Raw genomic sequence first — 21213 nt, forward strand, 5'->3', positions numbered from 1 at the left:
TTTTTGTCGATTGGACCAATTTTAAATTTTTAATATATCCACGATTGAAGTTTTTTCGATTTCTTCTTATCAGTCATTGGTTACGTTTTCGCAGTGAATTACAGTTTTTGGACATCCAATCCTTTATTCCAATAGTCAGTCCTGTAGGAATTTGATTGATGAATCGGACAAAATTAGGTGTTCAGAGCTGAGAGTTCTAGCTACCTAGTAATATTAAATCGAACAGCAAAATCGTGAATTATGATTTCCGATCATGGACTCAGAACGATTAACCCATTGTAAAACATTGCGTATTAAAATACACTCCTGGAAAATATTGAAACTTGATACAATTTTAGTGCAATTCAGGTGAAAGATATCTTGGTAATTTTTGTTGAAATGAAAGAGAAAGGATTGGTCAACAAGAAGAATTTACATTCAGTATTATTTTTAGCGGTTTACCTCAATCTGTTCACCTTTCGAAATTGACAGTGGGTTAAGTTCGCTTTTCCGTCGGTATATTTAAGGTATATTTTGTAAATAAGAAGGTATATTTCTGAGGGACGGACGGTGCCGTCACACTGGACACATGTAGCAGGAGGAAAAAACGCAGAACGCAAGAGGAATTAAAAAAAATAAATACATATTTAGTCAAGTTTGCAAGTGCTGTGCTGTGCTCGGTGGTTTTATGGAACATTCAGCTCTTTTTGCCAAGCGTGCGCGGTTATTGCTACCTATTTATGACGACTGTGAGTTTTTCCCCAGCCTGTGCAAGTGCTTAAGTGTGTGTGCGTGCGTGAGTTTTTGAGATTTACTGATGGCTGAAAATGTTTAATTAGCAACGTAAAGCGAATAAAATGCATACACTAACTTGATACAGTCGATATACATGAAGGAAGTTCATCGAAAAATGTAAGAAAAGTTGATATTGTAAGCCCTGTAATGGCCCTTAGGGCGAACAACCCCCCGCATTTAATCAAAGAAAAATGTTTGCATGTGTGTGCTCTTCGTGCTGGCAGCGCAGTTGACGGCCGAAAAAATTTGTAGTTAAAAGTGAAAATTCTTCTAATAATAACAATGGTACGATTCTGCCAGGTCGCATAGAACAAAAACAGTTGCGTGGCGGATAGTGTAAAAGTCAAGCGAGCAAAATTATGTGAATCGCGTATCTGGCGCATGAATTACATACATACATACGCTAGCAGCAGCGGCCCGACAGCGCTGTAAAGTGCGTTGCGTCGCTGCCGTGGTCGCCATCATAGCAAAAAAAAGAAAAAAGGAAATGAAATATTGTGATCCCACACGCTTGGAAAAGTTAAGATAATGCCGCTAATTGTGCGGAGAAGATACACAGAATTTGTCTAGTAACTAATGTAAAGTTAGAATTAAACTTTTGAAAAGTACAGTGCTGCATTTACTTTTAAACGAACCCAACTCTTTTTCTTTCCTTCTGCCTCTAATGTGCAATATGGCAGAGCAAATGCGTAAAATCACAACGTCGACGATTGTTGTTACTGTTTTTGGTGTTGGTGTTGGCAACACGCTCTCTTGAGCTGCAATTAATTATTGAGCGAGTGTAAGAGTGCGCCCGTGCGTGCGTGTGTGTGTGTGCCGTGGAAAAAGTAACAAGATTTTTAGAGCTAATTTCGCTAAAAAAGAAAAAAAAAATCATACATATTTATGTATAGAGAAAACGCAACGGTGTGTGTATATAATTGTATACCTGTATATATCCACATACGGCTGTCTATGCCTGTGTAAGCTGAGTGCGTGGATGTGTGTGTGTCTGTGAGGCTGAAAATGGAAATTATATAAAAGAAACTTTCGGCTTAGGCTTTACTTTTGTCTAACCCAACCAATCCACACGATCAATAAACCAGAAAAAACAGACTCCACTTGCGGCCAACTGCTTGTGCGAAACTCTAGAGGTTCTGGCCCAAAAGGTCAGCAATTAATATTCTCCAATATTAATAAAAAAAATAATTTTTAAATAGGGGGAAACCTTCCCCCTCCACCTCGCCCCAACAAAAACAAAACGCATCATGCGACGTCGCTGCCTACGTCGCAGTCGCTGCCAATGTACTTTGCTCACTTGATACACAAAAAACGGTACTCGCCGCTCATCTCTCTAGGAGAGTGTTTGAGGGGGGGAGAGGCGGCAGGCGAGACGGGTCTTCCTGATCGACTCTACTCCCCCACCCACTTTTACTCCCTTTTTTCGCATGTGCTGCTACTGACGCGGCTGCTGGGTGGTGCGGTGCGGCATGACAAGCGCCCCACATTTGTGTGTGTGCCTCTGTGTTTGTATGTTACAACAACCACCAAAGCAAAGCCAAAGCTCGTTGACGACTCGCGGCGGCTTCCTTTTGTCTAGTAATGAAATGAAATTCAGCAAACTGAAAACCTTAACCGGAACTTGGAAGACAAGCAAGCTGACGTTTTTCAATATGGCTTCATTTCCGTTTTATAATTTCGTCAGAGCCATTTCCAATTTCGCCAAGATTTACTTTCACCTAGCGAAAAGCATACATATATGTATATGTGTATGTATGTATATAGTCTGTATATTTATATATGTCCTGACGGGGTGTATGTTTGTTTTTGCAATAATACATTTCATCTACATCCATGTACATTTACATGTAAAGGCATATTGAATTTGTAAGTTTGTCGGTCGCTCTGTTATACATACACACATGCCGCCCCCGTGCCCGTGTCGCGGAGGGGGTGTTATGTTTGTGTTGGGGGGCTGGTGCTGGTGCTCCACTTTTGTATGCAACAAATTCAGTATTTTGCTGCTCAATCGCTGTTGAATGCTTCCCCCTCTCCGCCCCTTTTTGCTAATCCCTCGAAGTCTGGCGAGGGATGGAGATAAGTAACAACAAAATGAAGGCTGTCATCGAACGTCAGAGCGACTCGTCTCGTCTCACCCTTCCAATTTACCTATCATATTCGTCGATCAGCTAGCATTTGACAACACTGGTTCGGATTTTACGACTAACATTAGAGGGAGTAGAGTGGTAATAACGGTGCTATAACGAAAATGCACTTGCCCTGTCGTCCGTAAATATTTGTTTACCTGCCGCTGTCGCTGGCGTGGCGAGGGTTGAGTACATATATGTGCCTATGTAACCGTGACTGTGTGCGTCTATGATGCTTGATGTACATACAGTGGGTCACAGGTCATAATGAAAGATTTTTAGTGACTGCAAATTCGATCAATACAAGGACAAAGGTGCAGTCCAAAAGTGTTTGTTTATTATTCGAAAATACTTACAGTAAATGCCAATTTCAACCACTGTGTGAGTGTGTATCTCTGACAAGAGGTGTGCGAGTGTGTGTGTGTGTAAAATATAGTTGTAAATGAAAGGAAAAAAACAGTTGAAAAGACACTGCCACAGAGTTGCCATATCAATCAAACGTTGCGGGAAAGGAAAATGGATGTTCAACCCCAGAACAAAAAATAATAGAAAATAATATAACAGCAAAACTAGAATCCCATCTAAAATCGTTTTAAAGTTAAATCTCAGATATTGAACGAATTCTTTAACTATAACTGTGCTTATTCGTCAACTTGCCTTTTTCAGAGACGAGCGTAATAATTTTACACTGAAATCAGATTAAAGCGATGTCCGCCAAAAGCGAGGCGGACAATACAACGGCCGCCAGCTCCGGCGGCGGTGGCAACAGTAGCAGCAGTGGCGGCGGCGGCGTCGGTGGAACGGGCAACACATCCTCCTCGAATGGAACCGCCACACCGGCGCGTCGTCTTCGCACACGCAACTCCACGGGCAATGGTCCGGCGAGCGGCAGTGAATCCGGCAAGAAATCCAATCCAATCGATGAACCCTCAACTCCATCTGCTGCTTCTTCGGCCGCCAGTGGCCATGGCCCATCACCGGCTGCGGCATCGGAGCGTCCCATGCCGAGCGTTCCCATGAATCATGCCAGCAGCAGTGTATCGGCGAGCAGGAAGTACCACAACAGTTGTCCCCATCCCACGCCCACAGTGCACAAGAAGACGGTGCACACGCAGCCGCACAGCACCAATAAGTTTGATCAGGGCAAGAACGAGGAGTTCCACTTTGATACGCCGCCCGAGTGCCCCGTGTTTCGGCCGACGGTTGAGGAATTCAAGAATCCGCTGGCCTACATCAGCAAAATTCGTTCGATAGCAGAGAAATGTGGCATTGCCAAGATCCAGCCGCCGTCGACATGGTCGCCACCGTTTGCCGTGGATGTGGACAAGCTGCGTTTTGTGCCGCGTGTCCAGCGGCTGAACGAGCTGGAGGCCAAGACCAGGGTCAAGCTTAATTTCCTGGATCAAATCGCAAAGTTTTGGGAGCTGCAAGGCTCCTCCCTCAAGATCCCGATGGTCGAGCGCAAGGCCCTCGACCTGTACACCCTTCATCGCATTGTCCACGAGGAGGGTGGCATGGAGCAGACCACCAAGGATCGCAAGTGGGCAAAGGTGGCCAATCGTATGCAATATCCATCCAGCAAGAGTGTTGGAGCCACCCTCAAGAGCCACTACGAGCGCATTCTCCATCCCTTCGAAGTGTATACCTCGGGCAAGGTTCTGGGCCCTGCTGCAGCCGCTGCCGCAGCAACAGGCAGCGGCACACCCACTCCCGTGAAGCTCGAAGATGGGGGCACCGAGTACAAGGCCCACGAGATAGCCACCCGTCAGCAGATCGCGCCGCCCAACGAGACGAACACACGCCGCTCCAAGCGCTTTGGCAACTCTACTGCCAGCTGCGGCTTAACAGGCGCCGCATCCGGTGGCAAGGATGGGTGTCCGGGTGGTGTGGTCATCAAAACAGAGACAAAGGAGGATTTCAAACGCGATCTTCTGAGCAGTTTCAATGCCGTGCAAGGCAGTGGCACTCCTGCTGCTGGCGGCACTCCGGCTGGCCGCGGCGGCGCCAAGAAGACCAACAACGAACCAACGCCGGCAGCACCGCCACTCATTGATCCACTGATGAAGTACATTTGCCACATCTGCAATCGCGGAGATGTGGAAGAGTCTATGCTTCTGTGCGATGGCTGCGACGACAGCTACCACACGTTTTGTCTGCTGCCGCCCTTGACCAGCATACCCAAAGGTAAGAGAACAACCCCCTGCCACTTATTGCAGCGATTACTAATCCCATTTCATTCATCAGGTGAATGGCTTTGTCCGCGCTGTGTCGTTGAGGAGGTGAGCAAGCCCCAGGAGGCCTTTGGCTTTGAGCAGGCCGAAAGGGAGTACACGTTGCAGCAGTTTGGCCAGATGGCGGATCAGTTCAAGCAGGAGTACTTCCGCAAGCCAGTGCATTTGGTGCCCACCGAGTCGGTGGAGCGTGAATTCTGGCGCATTGTCTCCTCGATCGATGAGGATGTGACCGTCGAGTATGGTGCCGATTTGCATACAATGGATCACGGTTCGGGTTTCCCCACCAAGAGCTCGCTGTATTTGTTGCCGGGGGATCAGGAGTATGCCGAGTCCAGCTGGAATCTGAACAATCTGCCGCTGCTCGAGGATTCTATTTTGGGGCACATCAATGCTGATATTAGTGGCATGAATGCCCCCTGGATGTATGTGGGCATGTGCTTTGCCGCCTTCTGCTGGCACAACGAGGACCACTGGAGTTATTCCATCAATTATTTGCACTGGGGCGAGCCGAAGACCTGGTACGGCGTGCCCGGTTCTTGTGCCGAACAATTTGAGGAGACCATGAAGCGGGCAGCCCCCGAGCTGTTCTCCTCCCAGCCCGATCTGCTCCACCAGCTGGTGACGATCATGAACCCGAATATATTGATGAACAACAGGGTGCCGGTCTTTCGCACCGATCAGCATGCCGGCGAGTTTGTCATCACCTTTCCGCGGGCCTATCATGCGGGCTTCAATCAGGGCTATAACTTTGCCGAGGCGGTTAATTTTGCGCCCGCCGATTGGCTAAAGATGGGCCGTGAATGCGTCAATCATTATTCCATGCTGCGTCGCTTCTGTGTCTTCTCCCACGACGAGCTGGTGTGCAAAATGGCCTTGGAGCCGGCCAAACTGACGTTCGGGATAGCCACCGCCTGTTACATCGACATGGCCGAAATGGTGGACACCGAAAAGAAGCTGCGCAAGTCCCTACTGGAGTGGGGCGTAACGCGTGCCGAGCGTCGCGCTTTCGAGCTGGTTAACGATGACGAGCGGCACTGTCAGGAGTGCAACACCACGTGTTTCCTTTCGGCAGTGGCCTGCGAGTGCAACGACAAGCTGATTGTTTGTCTGCGCCACTACACCGTCCTCTGTGGCTGTGCCCCGGAGAAGCATACACTCATCTATCGCTACACCCTCGATGAGATGCCACTGATGCTGCAAAAACTAAAAGTCAAGGCGCACAGCTTTGAGCGTTGGCTGTCGCGTTGCCGGGACATTGTGGATGCGCACACACCCACCTCGGTGACACTCACCGAGCTCCAGGATCTGTGCAAGGAGGCGGAGACCAAAAAGTTTCCATCTTCGTTGCTGATTGATCGCCTGAATGCAGCGGCCATCGAAGCAGAGAAATGCGTCACAGTCATCCAGCAACTGGGCATCAATAAGGTAAGAAATATAGATCTTCTTTCTGCAGATGGACCCTCTCAAACCCTAGGTACTGCTCCTCTGATTCTTCAGGTACGCACTCGGTCGGATCACAACCAGGAAGCAGCCCAATACAAGCTGACTATGGAAGAGCTCGAGCTGTTTGTCCAGGAAATTGATAATCTGTGCTGCATCATCGACGAGGGGACCTCGGTGCGGGAGCTGCTCGTTTTGGGCAAGCAATTTGTGGACCGTGCGGAGGCGCAGCTGCAGCTAACGCTGGAAGCGCTCGAGGAGAACGAACTGGAGACTCTGATCAGTGAGGGCAGCTCCCTGAGGATTGAATTGCAGCAGCTGGATCTCCTCCAGAAGCGTCTGAAACAGTGCAAGTGGTACAAACGCTCGCAGGGATTGAGGGAGACCAGCTCCAAGCTGACGTATCAGGATGTAAAGAACCTCCTGCATATGGCAGCGGCAGATTTGGATCCCACAGATCCCTATGTGGACAAGGAGATGCGCAAGCTGCAGCAGATCGGGGCGGACATAGAATCGTGGGAATCGCAGGCGGCCAAGTACTTCCGCAGATTAACGCAACAGCACGAACTGGCGGAAATTGAGCAGTTCTTAAAGTCCGCTAGCGAGATTAGCGGCCAGGTTCCATCCCACAGTCTGCTGAAGGACGCCCTGCGCAAGGCGAGGGAGTGGCTGCGGGCCGTGGAACAGCTACAGCAGAACAATCATGTCACCTACTGTCACACGCTGGAGAATATGATTGAGCGGGGGCTGAATATACCCATTCAGTTGGAGGAGCTCAGCCGCATGCAAGGCCATCTGTACAGCGCCAATCAGTGGAAGGATAATACTGCGTGCGCATTTCTGAAGAAGGGCACCTTCTATACGTTGCTCGAGGTGCTGATGCCTCGGTCGGATGCCATCAACATTGACTCGGATCTCAAGCCGCGCTTCCAGGTAGAGTCGTCGAAAGTATTCTTTGATTTAGATTGCTTTAAAAAATCCTTGTTACAGGATGACTTTCTGAAGGAGAAGAATCCGGCGGAGATTGTCGACAGTTTTAAGCATGCCGAGGAGCAGGAGCTGCTTGATATGCGCGACCTGCGGCGACAGAACATGACCAAGAACCCCCTGCGGGACATGTTCTGTCTGTGCAAAGCCGAGTTCCGTGGCCTCATGTACAATTGTCAGTTGTGCCGCGATTGGTTCCACGAGGACTGTGTGCCACCGCCACCGTCGGCATCGAGTCAGAACGGCTTGCTGAATGGAGGAGGTGGAGGCGCCGGAATGGTGCCGCCCACGAATCGGCCCAAGTGGCTGTGCCCCAGCTGTGTGCGCTCGAAGCGGCCACGCCTGGAGACCATCCTTCCATTGCTCGTCCAGCTGCAGCAGCTGCCTATCCGTCTGCCAGAGGATGAGGCTTTGCGTTGTTTGGCGGAGCGTGCCATGAACTGGCAGGACAGGGCCCGCAAGGCGCTCAGCAGCCCCGATGTGAGTGCGGCCCAGGAGGCGATCCTTGCTCAACAGCAAAAGCGTCGCTCGGAGGGTGGTGGCATCGGTGGCGGTGTTGTGGGCAACATCAACAGTCCGCGCAAGCCCCGTCGTCGTGGCAGCATGGCCAAGGAGGCCAGCGGGTCCACAGAGTCGGATGCCGATGATGATGACGATGATGACGAGTGCCGTCTACGGATCGTCGAGGACGGCTTTAGTAACGATGAGGATGAGCTGCCCCGCCCTGCAACGAACACCGAATCAAATACCGATCTCCTCAAGCTGCTGTCCGATAGCGAAATTGAGAATCTACTAGATCTAATGATGGAGGGGGATCTCCTCGAGGTCTCGCTCGACGAGACGCTCGAGCTGTGGCGCATACTGGAGACCATGCCGCCGACAATGCTGCAAGCGGAAGCCAATAGCCGTGTGGCGCAGTACTTGCAGCGCCAGCGACAGCAACCGACATCTCTGCCGCCCACATCCTCCAGCATTCACTCCGGCGCCGAGGACTCCAACGACAGCCTCCTGGTACAGAACAGTCCCAACAGCAACAGCAATAATAGCAGCACGACGGCAACAAACACCCCCAACAACGGACGCAACAAGAAGAGGCGTTCGAATGATGCCAGCGGCAATGCGGCTGTACCTCGAAAGAAACAGAACACGCCCAAGCAGACGCCCAGCAAGAAAAACGCAGGCGGAGGAGCGGCTGCCAATCGTAAGAGTGACGCCAAGACGACGCCCGCCGCAGCGGCGGCGGCAACGACACCTGGAGCGGATGCCGATGCAGAAAATAAGCAGGCGAATGGCGGCAATACCAACTCAAATATATCGCCCATTGCGGCTGGAGTAGGCAGCGGTTCGACCACACCCACGCCCACAGCCACGCCTGGTTCGGCGCACAAGAAACGTAAGCGCACTTCCACCAATAACAACAGTAGCAACAACAACAACAACAACAATAGCAACAGCAGCAACACCAACAACACCAATAGCAACACCAACAACAACAGTACGAGCACTCCTAGTGGAACACAGGCAACGACACCGACAGCAACCCCAACTGGTGGTGGCGGTGGAGGTGGCGGTCAGAAGAAACACGCCCAGCGCAACCAACAGGCAGCGCAGGAGGATGACGAGGAGGAATGCAGGGCGGAGAACTGCCATAAGCCGACGGGGCGGGAGGTGGACTGGGTGCAGTGCGACGGAGGGTGCAACGAGTGGTTTCACATGTACTGTGTGGGTCTCAATCGCAGCCAGATCAAGGCCGACGACGATTACATTTGTATACGCTGCACGAAGACCGTCACCGTGGCGGTGAGCAGTAGTAGTAGTAGTAATCATGGAATGGGAGCGACAACGACGACGATGGCGACGACGGGCAAGCAGCGGGCAGTGCAATCGGCGCGGTAGAGAGAGGATCATCTAGATGATAGAACAAGGAAGATATTGGATTTGCAAGCAACAGCCGTTTTGTGTTTTACGCATGATTTAATGAGAAAGAACTAGTACTACTACTACTACTACTACTACAATACACTACACACACCCCATTTACTAAGTTTAGTAAGAGTCACTTGAAATGAGATAGTTTTTGTAGTACATATTTACTAATTATTGCTATAATTAGGCATCCGAAAACGTAAAACACACCCACACACACACACATAACAAAGAGAAACAATTGCAGAAACCCACGAAAAAAGATAACAAGAAAACAAACATTTATAATTACAAGAATTAAAATGTAAGCGAAAGTACACACACACCAACATACACTCTTGTAAAATGCAGAATCGCGATTTTGTTTTTGTATAATCGAGACCCATTTTTTCACGTTCGTTAAACGTTCTATTAATATTAATATTATTATTTTTATGATATGATATGATACCATTACCTGCTATTCATAGTTTTTGTTAATTTAATTTCACTTTTTTGTGTTCGCCTTTGAATTTTTGTGTACAATGCGCGCGCCGTTGAGTTTTTTAATTTAAATATTATCATTATATATTTTTAAATATAACCCATAATATTTAATTTTGGAGTTTCCCTGCTTTTACTTTTGTATATTTTTCGTTCAAACGTTTTGCAAGCAAAAGCATCAATAATATTAATATTAATACTTTAATATTAACAACAATCTTCCAATAGGAACGCGTGGCGCCTTGTAAGCAGAAAAAAGAAACGCTTTCTTTGTATGTTTTTGTTTCCGCCCCAAGAGAAAACTTTTTTCGATTTAAAAAACAAAACAAAAAACTAGCATAAAGAACCACCTCCCCCCAAGAGTTTAAATCTAACAAGCAGAAAATGTTGTTAATAACGCGATCATACATATATTTAGTGCAGTAGGCAGATAAGTTTACACTTAAAAATACAATGAAAAAATGTATAATTTTTAATTTATAATTATTAAAAATGTAAGTTGACTCGCGATATCAACAACAACAACAACTTTCCACAGAAAAATACAAAATCCCACAAAAAAATTGCAAAATGATCTAGATAACATTTAACGTACAACAAATAAAAATAAAAAACCAAAAAAAAAAAAAAATACAATGCTTAGGATTTATGCAAAAAGAAAAAAGTACATAAAACAACAAAAAAAAGAGAGAGAACACTTTGTAAAATCATTTTTAAATGTGTATAAAAAGAAAACTCAAAATAAAAGGGTTCCCAAAGCAAGCAGCCCAAAATTATTAAAACAGAAACCCTACATCCATCCATCCCTACATCATTACCTATTGTTTCAATGGATCCTCCACCCCAAAAAACAAAATGTACGAAAAGCCACAAAAAAAATATATCTTTAACCCTCACGACACCTCCCCCTCAACAAATATGTAATTCTATCATATAAATAAATTATATATAAATAGTATTTAAACAAAATCTAGCGAGTGTTTTGAATTTAGTGCGGAAGCACACGTCACCTTCCCTCTCGTATGATATATTCCCATGAAAGTCTACGGTTCGGCTGCCATGTACACCACTTGGAAATCTGGGTGGTATTACTCATGGAGCGAGAGTCTCCTCCTCGGAACGCCGCAGCTTGACTAACGCATAAACACCTGGTCATAAAAATACTCCGAACTGATAACTGATTTATCAAGCAAAGCCCATAATCGTACGAGGCATTGTATTCTCGGGGGGAAAATAGAGATATGGTTTGTTTACTGCTCGGAGTTCTGTTACTTGAAAGCTTACTATTGCTGAAAGTTGAGATATACGAAAAATCACACTAAACTTATTTTTGTGTATACGATACTGACCTACTGTTTACACTGATTTTGTGCGTCCCGGAAGGGGGACTTTCTCGATTTTTTCGTGGGAATATCCCACATAACTTAAATGTTACCCAGACTATATCGAGACATCGATAAGACCTGATGGACATAGAAGCAAGCTAATCGTAAATTTAGAAGTGTTTTTACATATTATATGTCTTTCTAATAGTCTGGCTTTCAGCTAAAGATCGTGCTATATAGAGCTATTATATGTCTATTCTATAATATAACCGAATCTCTATTACGTTCGTGCCATCCAACCATTTGTGGTTGGACTTTACGATCAACATTTTACACAATTTAAAGATTAGTTAATTCAAATCAATCCGACTTTGCTCTCAATTTAAGTTAGAAGCTATTTTGCTGAAATTGAACTGCGGGGGCAATGAATCAATCTCAAAATCTACATACAAACCAGGTGCACAAGACCAGATCATATGAGATCTAATCCCAAAATAGTTATTCTTTCGGTCTATTGGACAGATCCTCGTACAAAGTACCGATTACACAATTCCAATCACCTTTTTCCAAGGTCTAACAATCATGGCTGTGTTTTCGTTTTGATAGACGGACGCTTATCGTAGCTACCATTATTATCAGTTGATAGGTCTACAATTTGCTATTCAATGACTCCCTACATGACGTGCGGCATGCAATCGCCGTACACAAACCGTTCCACGTGCAACCAAACACCGCAGAGATTCAACAGTTTTCTGGAATTTTATTTTTACAATAAGATTTTTGACGTTTATATTTGTATTTTTGTTCAAATATTAAGTGACTTCGGTGTATGCGGACTCCCGACAGACAGCAGAGTGGTCTTTGATTTTTGATTCTTAGGTAACAGATTTTTAAGAGGCTATAAAAAATACATGATTTTGGGGATTAGCTGCTGCCCGTCAGGTGGGGGAACAGACAGCACACACACAGAGCGTAATGGATATTAAAAAACGGTTTTAAAGGAAAGCCAATATATAAATATGTATAGAAAATACTAAGACATTAGTATACATAGGACAAGTATTACACACTAGGTTTAACAGGCTTTTTAACTTATGAGGTAACAATTAATTTAAGCGCTCGAGAGTGCTCCCTAGTTAGTCCTTCGCTGGACGAACTAAGCTCACAGGCTAGCATTAATACCAGATATTATATATACACACATATATGCTCAAATCAGGCCCATATCTAATCAGCTTGTTTCGGTTTTCGTTTTCTCGTTATCGTTCCGTTTCTGTTTCTGGTTCAAATCGTGTGGAATATGTATATGAAAAACCCCACATTTGGGGTCTAGCACTGAGATTACATTTAACGACAGGAAAGGAAACCTTGAGTAAACCAAAAACCGACAGTTTAGGAGGCCAGTCCGCGCTGACGACGCTTCACACGTGCATAGGGACCCACAGCCGGATCCATGATGAAGTCGTACAGCACACGACTCCAGCTGGTGTGCTGTGGCATCGTCTCGTAGAATTCCGGGGCAATGCGCTTCACCTCCGGCAGTCGAGAGCCGGGCACAGCGGGAAAGTCATGGTGCTCGTTGTGGTAGCCAACATTGAAGGTAATCCAATTCAGAGGGCCATAGTACGAGTACGTCTCGAAGCCCTTGGCGAACATATAGTGCTCCGATATAAAGTGCCCGGCCACCGGATGCAGACCCATAGCCAAAATGGAACCAATCAGCAGATATGCCAAGGGCTTCCATCCCAAAAAGTAAACAATCAAAGCGTTGAACGTCAGCTGCACAATGGTATTGATGATCTCCAGGCGTGTCGGGGGCTTGGGGTTAATCACCAGTGGACGGAATATATAGAAGAATGGCTGCAGGCAGACCCAAAGGAATTTTCCAAATGTGGTGTCAAAGAGTCGTGCCTCCAGCAGTGTGGGTATATCCGTATCGATTGCCTCGTCTCCTTGGTAACTGTGGAAAGGTTAAAACTACAATTAGTCTAAGGATTCAATAAGGCAGTATTCATCAGTATACATGACAATCAAAAAGTCATTTCATTTAAGATTAGATATAAATGTTAGACCCTTATCAGGTGTGTCCACTTTTAGTCAATGAGAGACTGTAAACATAAATGGTACTATACATATGCCAAGAGTTTAGCAATTCAATTGGGGAACTTTTGCAGCAGATAAGAGCTTGACAATGACTCAAATTGAGTGGAGAATAGATCTACGTGACCAATTGAGGAAATGCAAGGATTTAGATATGCAAAAGTGAATTACTTTTATATGGAGAGCTTTCTGACTATATGCCTTAAGCTATATATATATATGTATGTTTGTGACGGGGGACTCTCTTATCAGACACTCGACAGTGTCCAAGAAATTTAATAAGAGGTAGAGCTAAGAAATTGACTCACGAACGGACGGGCTTATCATGGGGCGTATATTTCAAATAGAATTATGAAGGCGGCAGACACCGGGTGCCCCAGTGTTGTATAACTTAAACCGCACCGGTATTATAGGCAATGCAAACAATTGTACAAAAGGGCTGATGAGGAGTAGGGGCCGCCCCACATTTACAGTTTTTTTATGACTACGCCCCAGCAACGACAAATTAAAGCTCAACAGCCGCAGCCGCAGACCACACCTCCGACACCGCGGCCCGGCTCGTAACTGTAAACGATTGGATGTCATTGTATGGGTGTGAAGACCTACTCGTATACGATACATGATATATAGAATAACGTCATAACATCTAGTACATACCGATGATGTTCGAGGTGATACTTCTTGAACGAAATGCTCATGGGCAGGCCAATGGGCAGGTTGCAGATGAAGCCCAGAATTCGGTTGTGCATGGGACGGCTGTGTCCAAAGGCCAGATTGTGCGAAATCTCGTGGACGGCCAACATCAGCGAGTGATTAATGATGCCGCCAAAGCAATAGGCCGCGACGATTAGCCATGACCACGACAGGTCCTTCACAACGAACAGGGCCAGAATTTGTGTCAAGACCATGGCGCCGGCAATCCATTTGAAGTTCGGGTCGTGGCCGAAGAGCTTCTTGATTTGAGGATACTTTTCGAGTATGATTTTACGGCGCGACGCATGCGGCTCCTCCGTGTACACCCATTCAAAGTCAGTGCGCGACACTTTTTGGCCCATTTTCGTAAGGATATTTTAAATTTAAATATATGCTCGGGGGTTCGAAGTTAGTGCATTGACATTATCGATCGAATTGAAACGCAAAACAAATGATTAATTATTTTTATAGAGCGGCTGATTGAACGATGCGACAGGGCGGTGCGGGTGGAAAGAAAAAGTGACGGCCCAGCAGGGCCATCGATGTGAAAGTTGAAGCCATCGATATTTTAACTGATAAAAACTATCGTCACTTCAATTGAAGACTGAGGCTAGACACCAAATCTTTAGGGGAAAAACATGCAGTGTGACAGAGATTTTCTGACAGCGCAGCACCAAAGAAACTTCAAATGTATCCTCTGAAATAATAGAGAAAATTTACCGCATATGATCAATTGTGCGTGTTTCTAAACCAGCAAACTATTTACCGGTATCACTAACCATACATTATATATATACTGTATGGTTAGTGCCGGTATCAAAGTGTAGGGAAATGCGACCCTAACTATCGCAGTCACAGCTATCGATAGCTAGAACGAAAATGCATGCCTGGTCGATTTCAGCTGAACAGCAATATTTAAATTAAATTCAAATTTCTTTTGCAAATTGCAGCTAAATAAAATGCAACAATAACACCACATGCTCTGATTTTGTTCGCCATTTTTATACAATTTCTTATAATTGGTAGAGTTTAGTAGTAGTACATTTGGAAAACGTTGTAATTGAAGAAATTTAAAGATTACATTAAAAAGGTAAAGCGGCACCGAACCACTGCCGATGATGTTATAGTTGTTCTGATCGCCACGAATGGCTGATATGCCACTCCTTAATATGGCTGGCATAGCTCTGGGTCGTATGTGTGGGTGGTTCTATGGATGGCTCCACAGCTGTTGCTGCTCTGTTGCTGGTGGGCGTGTTGTTATATTTAAACATAAATTGTATATGTGTAGTTTTTTGTATTGTTTTTAATATATTTATATCAATAGTTCTAGAAAAAGCTAAAACAAAGGTGTGTGTTTGCAAAAAGATGTTGGGCTTGCCAATTGTTTGCTTTCGTTTAGCTTGATTTTAAATATTACTCTTTCTTCAGATAGATGCAAATGTGGATTTGTTTCATATATGTATTTGTATATATATTTGTTGCTGCTGGTTGACGACGCAGTTTTAAAATTGATGTTACACAGGTGAGAGAACTAATTTGCTATGGAAGGCGGAGGAGGCGCGTGTCCACTCCACGGCTAGATGATGGTGTTTTTGCCCTGGAGGACTGCTGCTTGGTTGATGTTTGTTGCTGCTGCTGGTGTTGTTTGCCTGTATCTCTCTGCTGTCCTTGTCGATAGGTGTTACTGTTTGCTGCCTTTTTTGGATTGATGTTTGGGTAAATATTTAGCTTGAAGTTCTCTTTGAATATTGGTTTAATAGTTTTTCTCTCAGATCTTCGATTTTCTTCTCGCTGTTTGGCTCACTCACTTTTGTATTTTTATTTAGGATTCTCTCGATCTATCTCTCGCGTTTGTTGTTTCGTGGCTCAACAGAAACTATTTAAATCAAATCGGCAATATTAGCAGGCATTTCCTCAATTGTTGTGTGATAGAACTGTTCAATATCCTTCAGGATTCGTCGATCATCATCCGTAATGAAGTTGATCGCAACACCCTTGCGACCGAAACGACCACCGCGACCAATTCTGCAAAAGAACACACGATTTAAAGACGATGCCTTAGAGGATTTGGGACTCTGTAGATCTCTTACCTATGAATATAATTCTCGCGGTTCGAGGGCAGGTCGTAGTTGATGACCAGCGACACCTGCTGAACATCAATACCACGCGCCAACAAATCAGTGGTGATCAGGACACGGGACGAGCCCGAACGGAATTGTTTCATGATGACCTCACGGTCACGCTGCTCCATATCACCATGCATGGCCGACACAGTGAAGTTGTGGCTCGACATCTCCTGGGTGAGCTGGTCGACCTTGCGACGCGTATTGCAGAAGATGACCGACTGGGTGATGGACAGAGTGTCGTACAGATCGCACAGGGTGCCCAGCTTCCAGTTCTCCTGCTTGACGTTCACGTAGAACTGCTTGATACCCTCAAGGGTCAGCTCCTCCTTCTTGACCAGAATGCTGACGGGCTCGCGCATGAAGCAACGGCTCACCTCGAGCACATCTGGCGGCATGGTGGCAGACAGCAAGATCACCTGCACATCTGGGGGCAGCATCTTGAACACATCCTGGATCTGGTCCTTGAAACCGCGAGACAACATCTCATCGGCCTCATCCAGCACGAACAGCTTGATATGCTGAGTGCGCAGCACCTTGCGGTTGATCATGTCGTACACACGACCGGGTGTTCCCACCACCACATGGCAGCCGGATTCCAGAATACGGGCATCCTCGCGCACATTGGTGCCACCAATACAGGCATGCGAGTGCACCTTCATGTACTCGCCAAGAGCCATCACCACGCGCTGGATCTGCGTGGCCAACTCACGAGTGGGGGCCAAGATCAAAGCCTGGCATTCGCGCACGGCCGTGTCGATTTGCTGAAGAATGGCAATCGAAAAGGTGGCAGTCTTGCCAGTACCTGAAGATATAGAGCAAAATTATGGTTAGATTTGGTTAATGGTAAATGAATACATTATTTTTTCTTCTAGTCCCTTCAATTTGTGGCCTTGAATACACTTGAATACAGTGGAAACCGAAGGTATTTAAAGGCAGCAAGCCTTCAAGGACAAGCCTCAATGTAATCCACCTTTAGAATCATGAATAATGGATTAGATTTGCTTCGAAAGATCCCTAAGCGTGAAGACAGCTGACATTTGCATAGATGGTGGAAAACAAGGGAGGAAATAGCCATTTTCTTTGTGAGTAGATCTGCAGGTAGGGGAAACCGAAACACTGCATTTAGATCATGTTCTTATAGAACAAGACAGCTGACATTTGCATCGACTTGGTTATTTTACTTGCAGGTAGAAAGTCGTACTCCCATTTCTCGGCCACCACACCACGACCTTCTTTCCAGGAACTTTCTTCGGCAGCAGAAAACAGAAAAACGCGCGGCAGACATCAGAAAAGTGCGCGCAAGCGCAAATACGCTAAGAGAGTGGGGCAGGCGGGAGAGGAGAGCGGGCAAAGAGAGCAGAACTCGCTTGAGAGAGAACTGAGTCATCGACGCCGCTGCTTCACTCTTTTTTTCTTCTTCATTTTACATTTTTTTTTCTGCAACTTTTGCACTTTCTCGAAAAAATTTTTCTTTGTTGTTGGATAATATATATGGGGTATTACTCACCGGACTGAGCCTGGGCAATGACATCGCGACCCTTGACGCACGGAATGATGGCGCGCTGTTGGATGGCCGATGGCTTCTCGAAACCATAGCCATAGATGCCGCGCAGCAGCTCCTCGCGCAAGTTCATGTCATCGAAATTGTCGTAGACCTCATGCCAGGTCGACTCGATGACACCCTCGGGGTCCATGCCAGCGGGACCATCCTGAGCTATCTCACTGTTCCGATCATCCCTGGAAAAGAAACAAAGGAAAGCCAAGAATTAAACACACAATTTTCTGTATGCATATGGTGTATAGAGGGGGGTGGGGAGGAAAATTTTCACTGCACTTTTCCCCATTTTCACACACAAACTCTCCCCCTCCCTGACTGGCACACATTTGTTGGTTAGGGCGAATCGCGCTTAGCAACGGGGCGCCGCCACTTACATTATCAACAATAAAGAATTGACTAGAGAAGTTTTTATCCTGAATTTCGACGGCAGCCAAACCGTTCACTCTAACAATTTGTCGTCTGTTTTCCTACACTTTGGAAAAGTGAAGTAACAAAGAAATGTTCAGAATCTGTTCAGTTTTTTTTTTGGTGACTTTTCTCCAACCGAACGCGTTTCGATGTTTTTTTTTCTTTTTTGTTGTGTGAGAGTGTGAGTGTTCTCTGCTCTGCGGTATTTTCACGTATAAAATCTGACTGCTAGTTTCGACGACAGCTAGGCGGCCTTTTTCGAGCGTAGCGTCCGCCCATGAATGTGTGCGAGCGGGACCACAATAGGGGGTGAGTATGTCAATGTCAGTGGTTGCTGCCATTGGTGAGAGCAGTCGAGCAGTAGCTTCGAAGGAATATAACTGTGGATGCAGTGTTGCCATACATTTTTATTTGGTTTGCCAAATAGTAGTAGCGAGGGAAAATTATGCCGACAAGCGAAATTTTCTATCTCAAATTATGCCGATGAAAGGAAAACAGACAGAGAGAGAGAGAGAGAGAGAGAGTGGGCGCAGAGCAGGGGCGCTGGAAGGACAAACACCTATTTGTTGAATTCGGTGCTTTTGTTTTTAGAATTGTTACCAAACCGCTTTGGCATTGAAGTGTCCGAGAATAAACGTTTGCTGTCATTGTCCAGCCATGAGTCAAAGGCCTGCGAGTCTCTGCCACTGTGTGTGTGTGCGAGCGGATATTTATGCACTCTCCAGAACGACTCAAATATTTAAACAACGTCAACGGCCTCTCTTTGATCGGGTTGCCTTGCATTTTTAACTTCATTAGCATTATAAAAGTATTAAATATCCGCAGTAGAACAACACACTCATGGAACAACCACTATGCTCTCCGGCTCTCTATCTTCGTCCCTCTCTTTGGGAGCGCTGTCATTCGAGCGACAGCCGTCGTGTTCAATTTTTTCACACATTTTTAGCCGTCACAAATTTTTAAATCAATTTTTCTATATTATTGCACATTTAAATTGTCCTTGAACTATTGCGAAACGCTGCCAATGGACTCGGCTGATCGATTTTCACAATTTTTACGCTTAATTTACGGTTCTTACTAACATTTTCAGAAAATTATTTGGCACTTTTTATACACGTGCTGCTACTGATTTGTTAAAACCAAGCAAAAGAGGCTCCATCTTGGCAAAGTTTTAGTGACGTCGAAAACATCGGTCGCTATCGATAGATGGCGGCGATGTATCGCGTACTGTCAGAGGAAATCCGGTGTTTCCGGCTAAATTTCAACATGCCTGTAAAATGTGTTGCTATTGTTGAATCTTTAAAAAATTAAGCAAGAACTTGGGGTAAAGTTTCGGGTAATTTGTTGTAATATTAATATTTTCTCCATATGACATGATGAGGGCGCTGCCACCCTGTCACAGGGTTGCATTCGGTTGAGGTAGTTGCCAGATCGGCCAAATTACTTTACAATCAATAAAGAGGCTGCAAGACTGATACTAGTCCAAGAACCTTATACAGAAAGCCTTTAAACAGAGCACCTCCCGGACTAAGAGTGAATACCGGAATGTTGTAACAGAAAAGCTTTATGAGAAAGTGGCCAAAAACCTGCCTGACAAGAGAAGCCAAATTCAGAAGGGAAGCCAATCATGAGTAGCCTAGTTGTAGAGCAGAACAGTGTCCCAGCAATCAAGGCGACCACGGCGATGAAGGCGATCTCTCGGCAGCGGTCCAATCGATTCAGCCCAAGTACCCTGGAGCTTCGGAAATGGCCACGTTTAACACGCTGCAATCTTTAAAGGTACGGAGCTGCGTAAATGCTTTGAAATTTGATTTTCCTCGATGATGACTCAGAACGGATATCCGAGAATGATCCAATTTGGGGGTCGCTGGGCACGAGTTACTGTGCGGCGTCTGTTCAAGGGCATTCCAAGATTATGAATTCAATACCTGAATTTGTGCCGCAAGTATCCGAGTCCACCGTTCTGAAGCAGCCTGATTAATATTGTGTCTTTATAGGATCTCCATGGGTCGCTGAAGGGCTGCCGACGATCCGGATGGCAAAATGCCAAAAGCATGCCCTGGCTTCGCGTGAGAATTAGAGTCCACGTGGCGGCATTTTGGCCGATGATATGGGCTTAAGCAAGACCCTGAAAATGATTTCAGGAGAGCAAAGTGAAGGAGAGAAGGGTACAAACGGAAAAGCACTGGTGGATGGAATTCGAAGGGCCGAAAAAGTAAGTCGAATAAGGTGTTTCCAATATAAACTGATTATTTTCGTTGCAGCTCATCTTGGTGGCACCTTAGTCATGTGCCCGGCTAGCTTGCTGCGCCAGTGGGAGGCAAATGGTCATCATGGCAACAAGCACTAGACAAAGGCCAAACAAAATCGTGGGTCAAGAGCATAAGAAGTCGAGTTATCGACGTTTACTAAGACTACAAGAAACAAGAGCAACAGAACCATCCGCAGCTGAAAAGAAAATTAAACAGTATGCCCTGCAAGGATTTGCGTATAATTGAAATTTCCCTTATCTTTTTGGTTCACAATGTTAAAATTAGCTTAAAGTATTTGGTTTTAAGCATTATATGTATATCTGCTCCTTTTCCCACAGCCATAATATTTACGCGCCAAAATTTGATTTTTAATCTAGGTTTCGCTGTTGCTGGCGATAGTTTACACAACAGGGAAGAAATATTCGGAAAATCGATTTTGATTATGAGTTGGGCGGTATTTTAGATAAATATGTCCGCGGTCCCACTGATTTTCTTGCCAGTTTGGACACCATGTTATACTTTTCATAGTATTTTCTAAAATTTTCCAGTATATTTGAAGACGCGTTTTGGCCACATTCTCTTTTTCAATGCACCAATGTAGAAATCATGTAGAAATGCTGAGGGTATATTTACGGTATATAATGGTATATTTTGCCAGTTTCATCAATCTATTAAATTTAAATTAAGCCAATCAAGTGGAAAAAAGAACTCTATATAGCTTGTAATATTCGACGGACCCGGTTCACAACAAATGAGTCCGATTCTATGTTCACATAACCTG

General features: G+C 45.5%; 3 protein-coding genes and 4 long non-coding RNA genes across 10 annotated transcripts; 3 read left to right on the forward strand and 4 right to left on the reverse strand.

Annotated features, from left to right (window-relative positions):
- Window positions 1-126: 126 nt before the first annotated feature.
- Window positions 127-1717, reverse strand: LOC117184186 (uncharacterized). Its single transcript, XR_004469429.1, has 3 exons — window positions 1703-1717; window positions 205-1628; window positions 127-141 (listed from the first exon to the last, which is right to left on the reverse strand). It is a non-coding gene; the product is annotated as an uncharacterized lncRNA (long non-coding RNA).
- On the forward strand, window positions 598-10621 carry Kdm5 (Lysine demethylase 5). Of its 2 annotated transcripts, none has more exons than XM_002132179.3 (5): window positions 598-728; window positions 3567-5084; window positions 5145-6559; window positions 6632-7507; window positions 7565-10621. In XM_002132179.3, the coding sequence occupies exons 2-5, from the start codon at window positions 3608-3610 to the stop codon at window positions 9455-9457; spliced, it is 5661 nt and encodes a 1886-aa protein (XP_002132215.2). In that variant the 5' UTR covers window positions 598-728; window positions 3567-3607; the 3' UTR covers window positions 9458-10621. The 2 variants fall into 2 exon arrangements, with proteins under 2 accessions (XP_002132215.2, XP_015035258.2); XM_015179772.2 differs by lacking the exon at window positions 598-728 and adding an exon at window positions 755-891.
- Window positions 10622-12072: 1451 nt separating this feature from the next.
- ifc (delta4-sphingolipid-FADS-like protein ifc) lies at window positions 12073-14618 on the reverse strand. The gene is made up of 2 exons (XM_001357167.4): window positions 14053-14618; window positions 12073-13255 (listed from the first exon to the last, which is right to left on the reverse strand). The coding sequence occupies exons 1-2, from the start codon at window positions 14448-14450 to the stop codon at window positions 12688-12690; spliced, it is 966 nt and encodes a 321-aa protein (XP_001357203.1). The 5' UTR covers window positions 14451-14618; the 3' UTR covers window positions 12073-12687.
- A 755-nt stretch (window positions 14619-15373) lies between these two features.
- Window positions 15374-19399, reverse strand: eIF4A (eukaryotic translation initiation factor 4A). Of its 2 annotated transcripts, none has more exons than XM_001357168.4 (4): window positions 19263-19399; window positions 17722-17951; window positions 16179-17016; window positions 15374-16113 (listed from the first exon to the last, which is right to left on the reverse strand). In XM_001357168.4, coding segments are annotated over exons 1-4 (1215 nt in total). In that variant the 5' UTR covers window positions 19265-19399; the 3' UTR covers window positions 15374-15968. The 2 variants fall into 2 exon arrangements, with proteins under 2 accessions (XP_001357204.2, XP_015035259.1); XM_015179773.2 differs by lacking the exon at window positions 19263-19399 and adding an exon at window positions 18147-18296.
- LOC117184249 (uncharacterized) lies at window positions 17097-17487 on the reverse strand. The gene is made up of 2 exons (XR_004469547.1): window positions 17396-17487; window positions 17097-17306 (listed from the first exon to the last, which is right to left on the reverse strand). It is a non-coding gene; the product is annotated as an uncharacterized lncRNA (long non-coding RNA).
- Window positions 17223-17800, forward strand: LOC117184248 (uncharacterized). Its single transcript, XR_004469546.1, has 2 exons — window positions 17223-17312; window positions 17402-17800. It is a non-coding gene; the product is annotated as an uncharacterized lncRNA (long non-coding RNA).
- Window positions 19381-21123, forward strand: LOC26534379 (uncharacterized). 2 transcript variants are annotated; one of them, XR_004469545.1, is made up of 4 exons: window positions 19381-19516; window positions 19583-19959; window positions 20178-20395; window positions 20445-21123. It is a non-coding gene; the product is annotated as an uncharacterized lncRNA (long non-coding RNA). The 2 variants fall into 2 exon arrangements; XR_001450862.2 differs by lacking the exon at window positions 19381-19516 and having other exon boundaries at window positions 19521-19959.
- Window positions 21124-21213: the final 90 nt, after the last annotated feature.

Source organism: Drosophila pseudoobscura, chromosome 4 (assembly GCF_009870125.1).
Source record: "Drosophila pseudoobscura strain MV-25-SWS-2005 chromosome 4, UCI_Dpse_MV25, whole genome shotgun sequence".
NCBI classification, from domain to species: Eukaryota; Metazoa; Arthropoda; class Insecta; order Diptera; family Drosophilidae; genus Drosophila; species Drosophila pseudoobscura.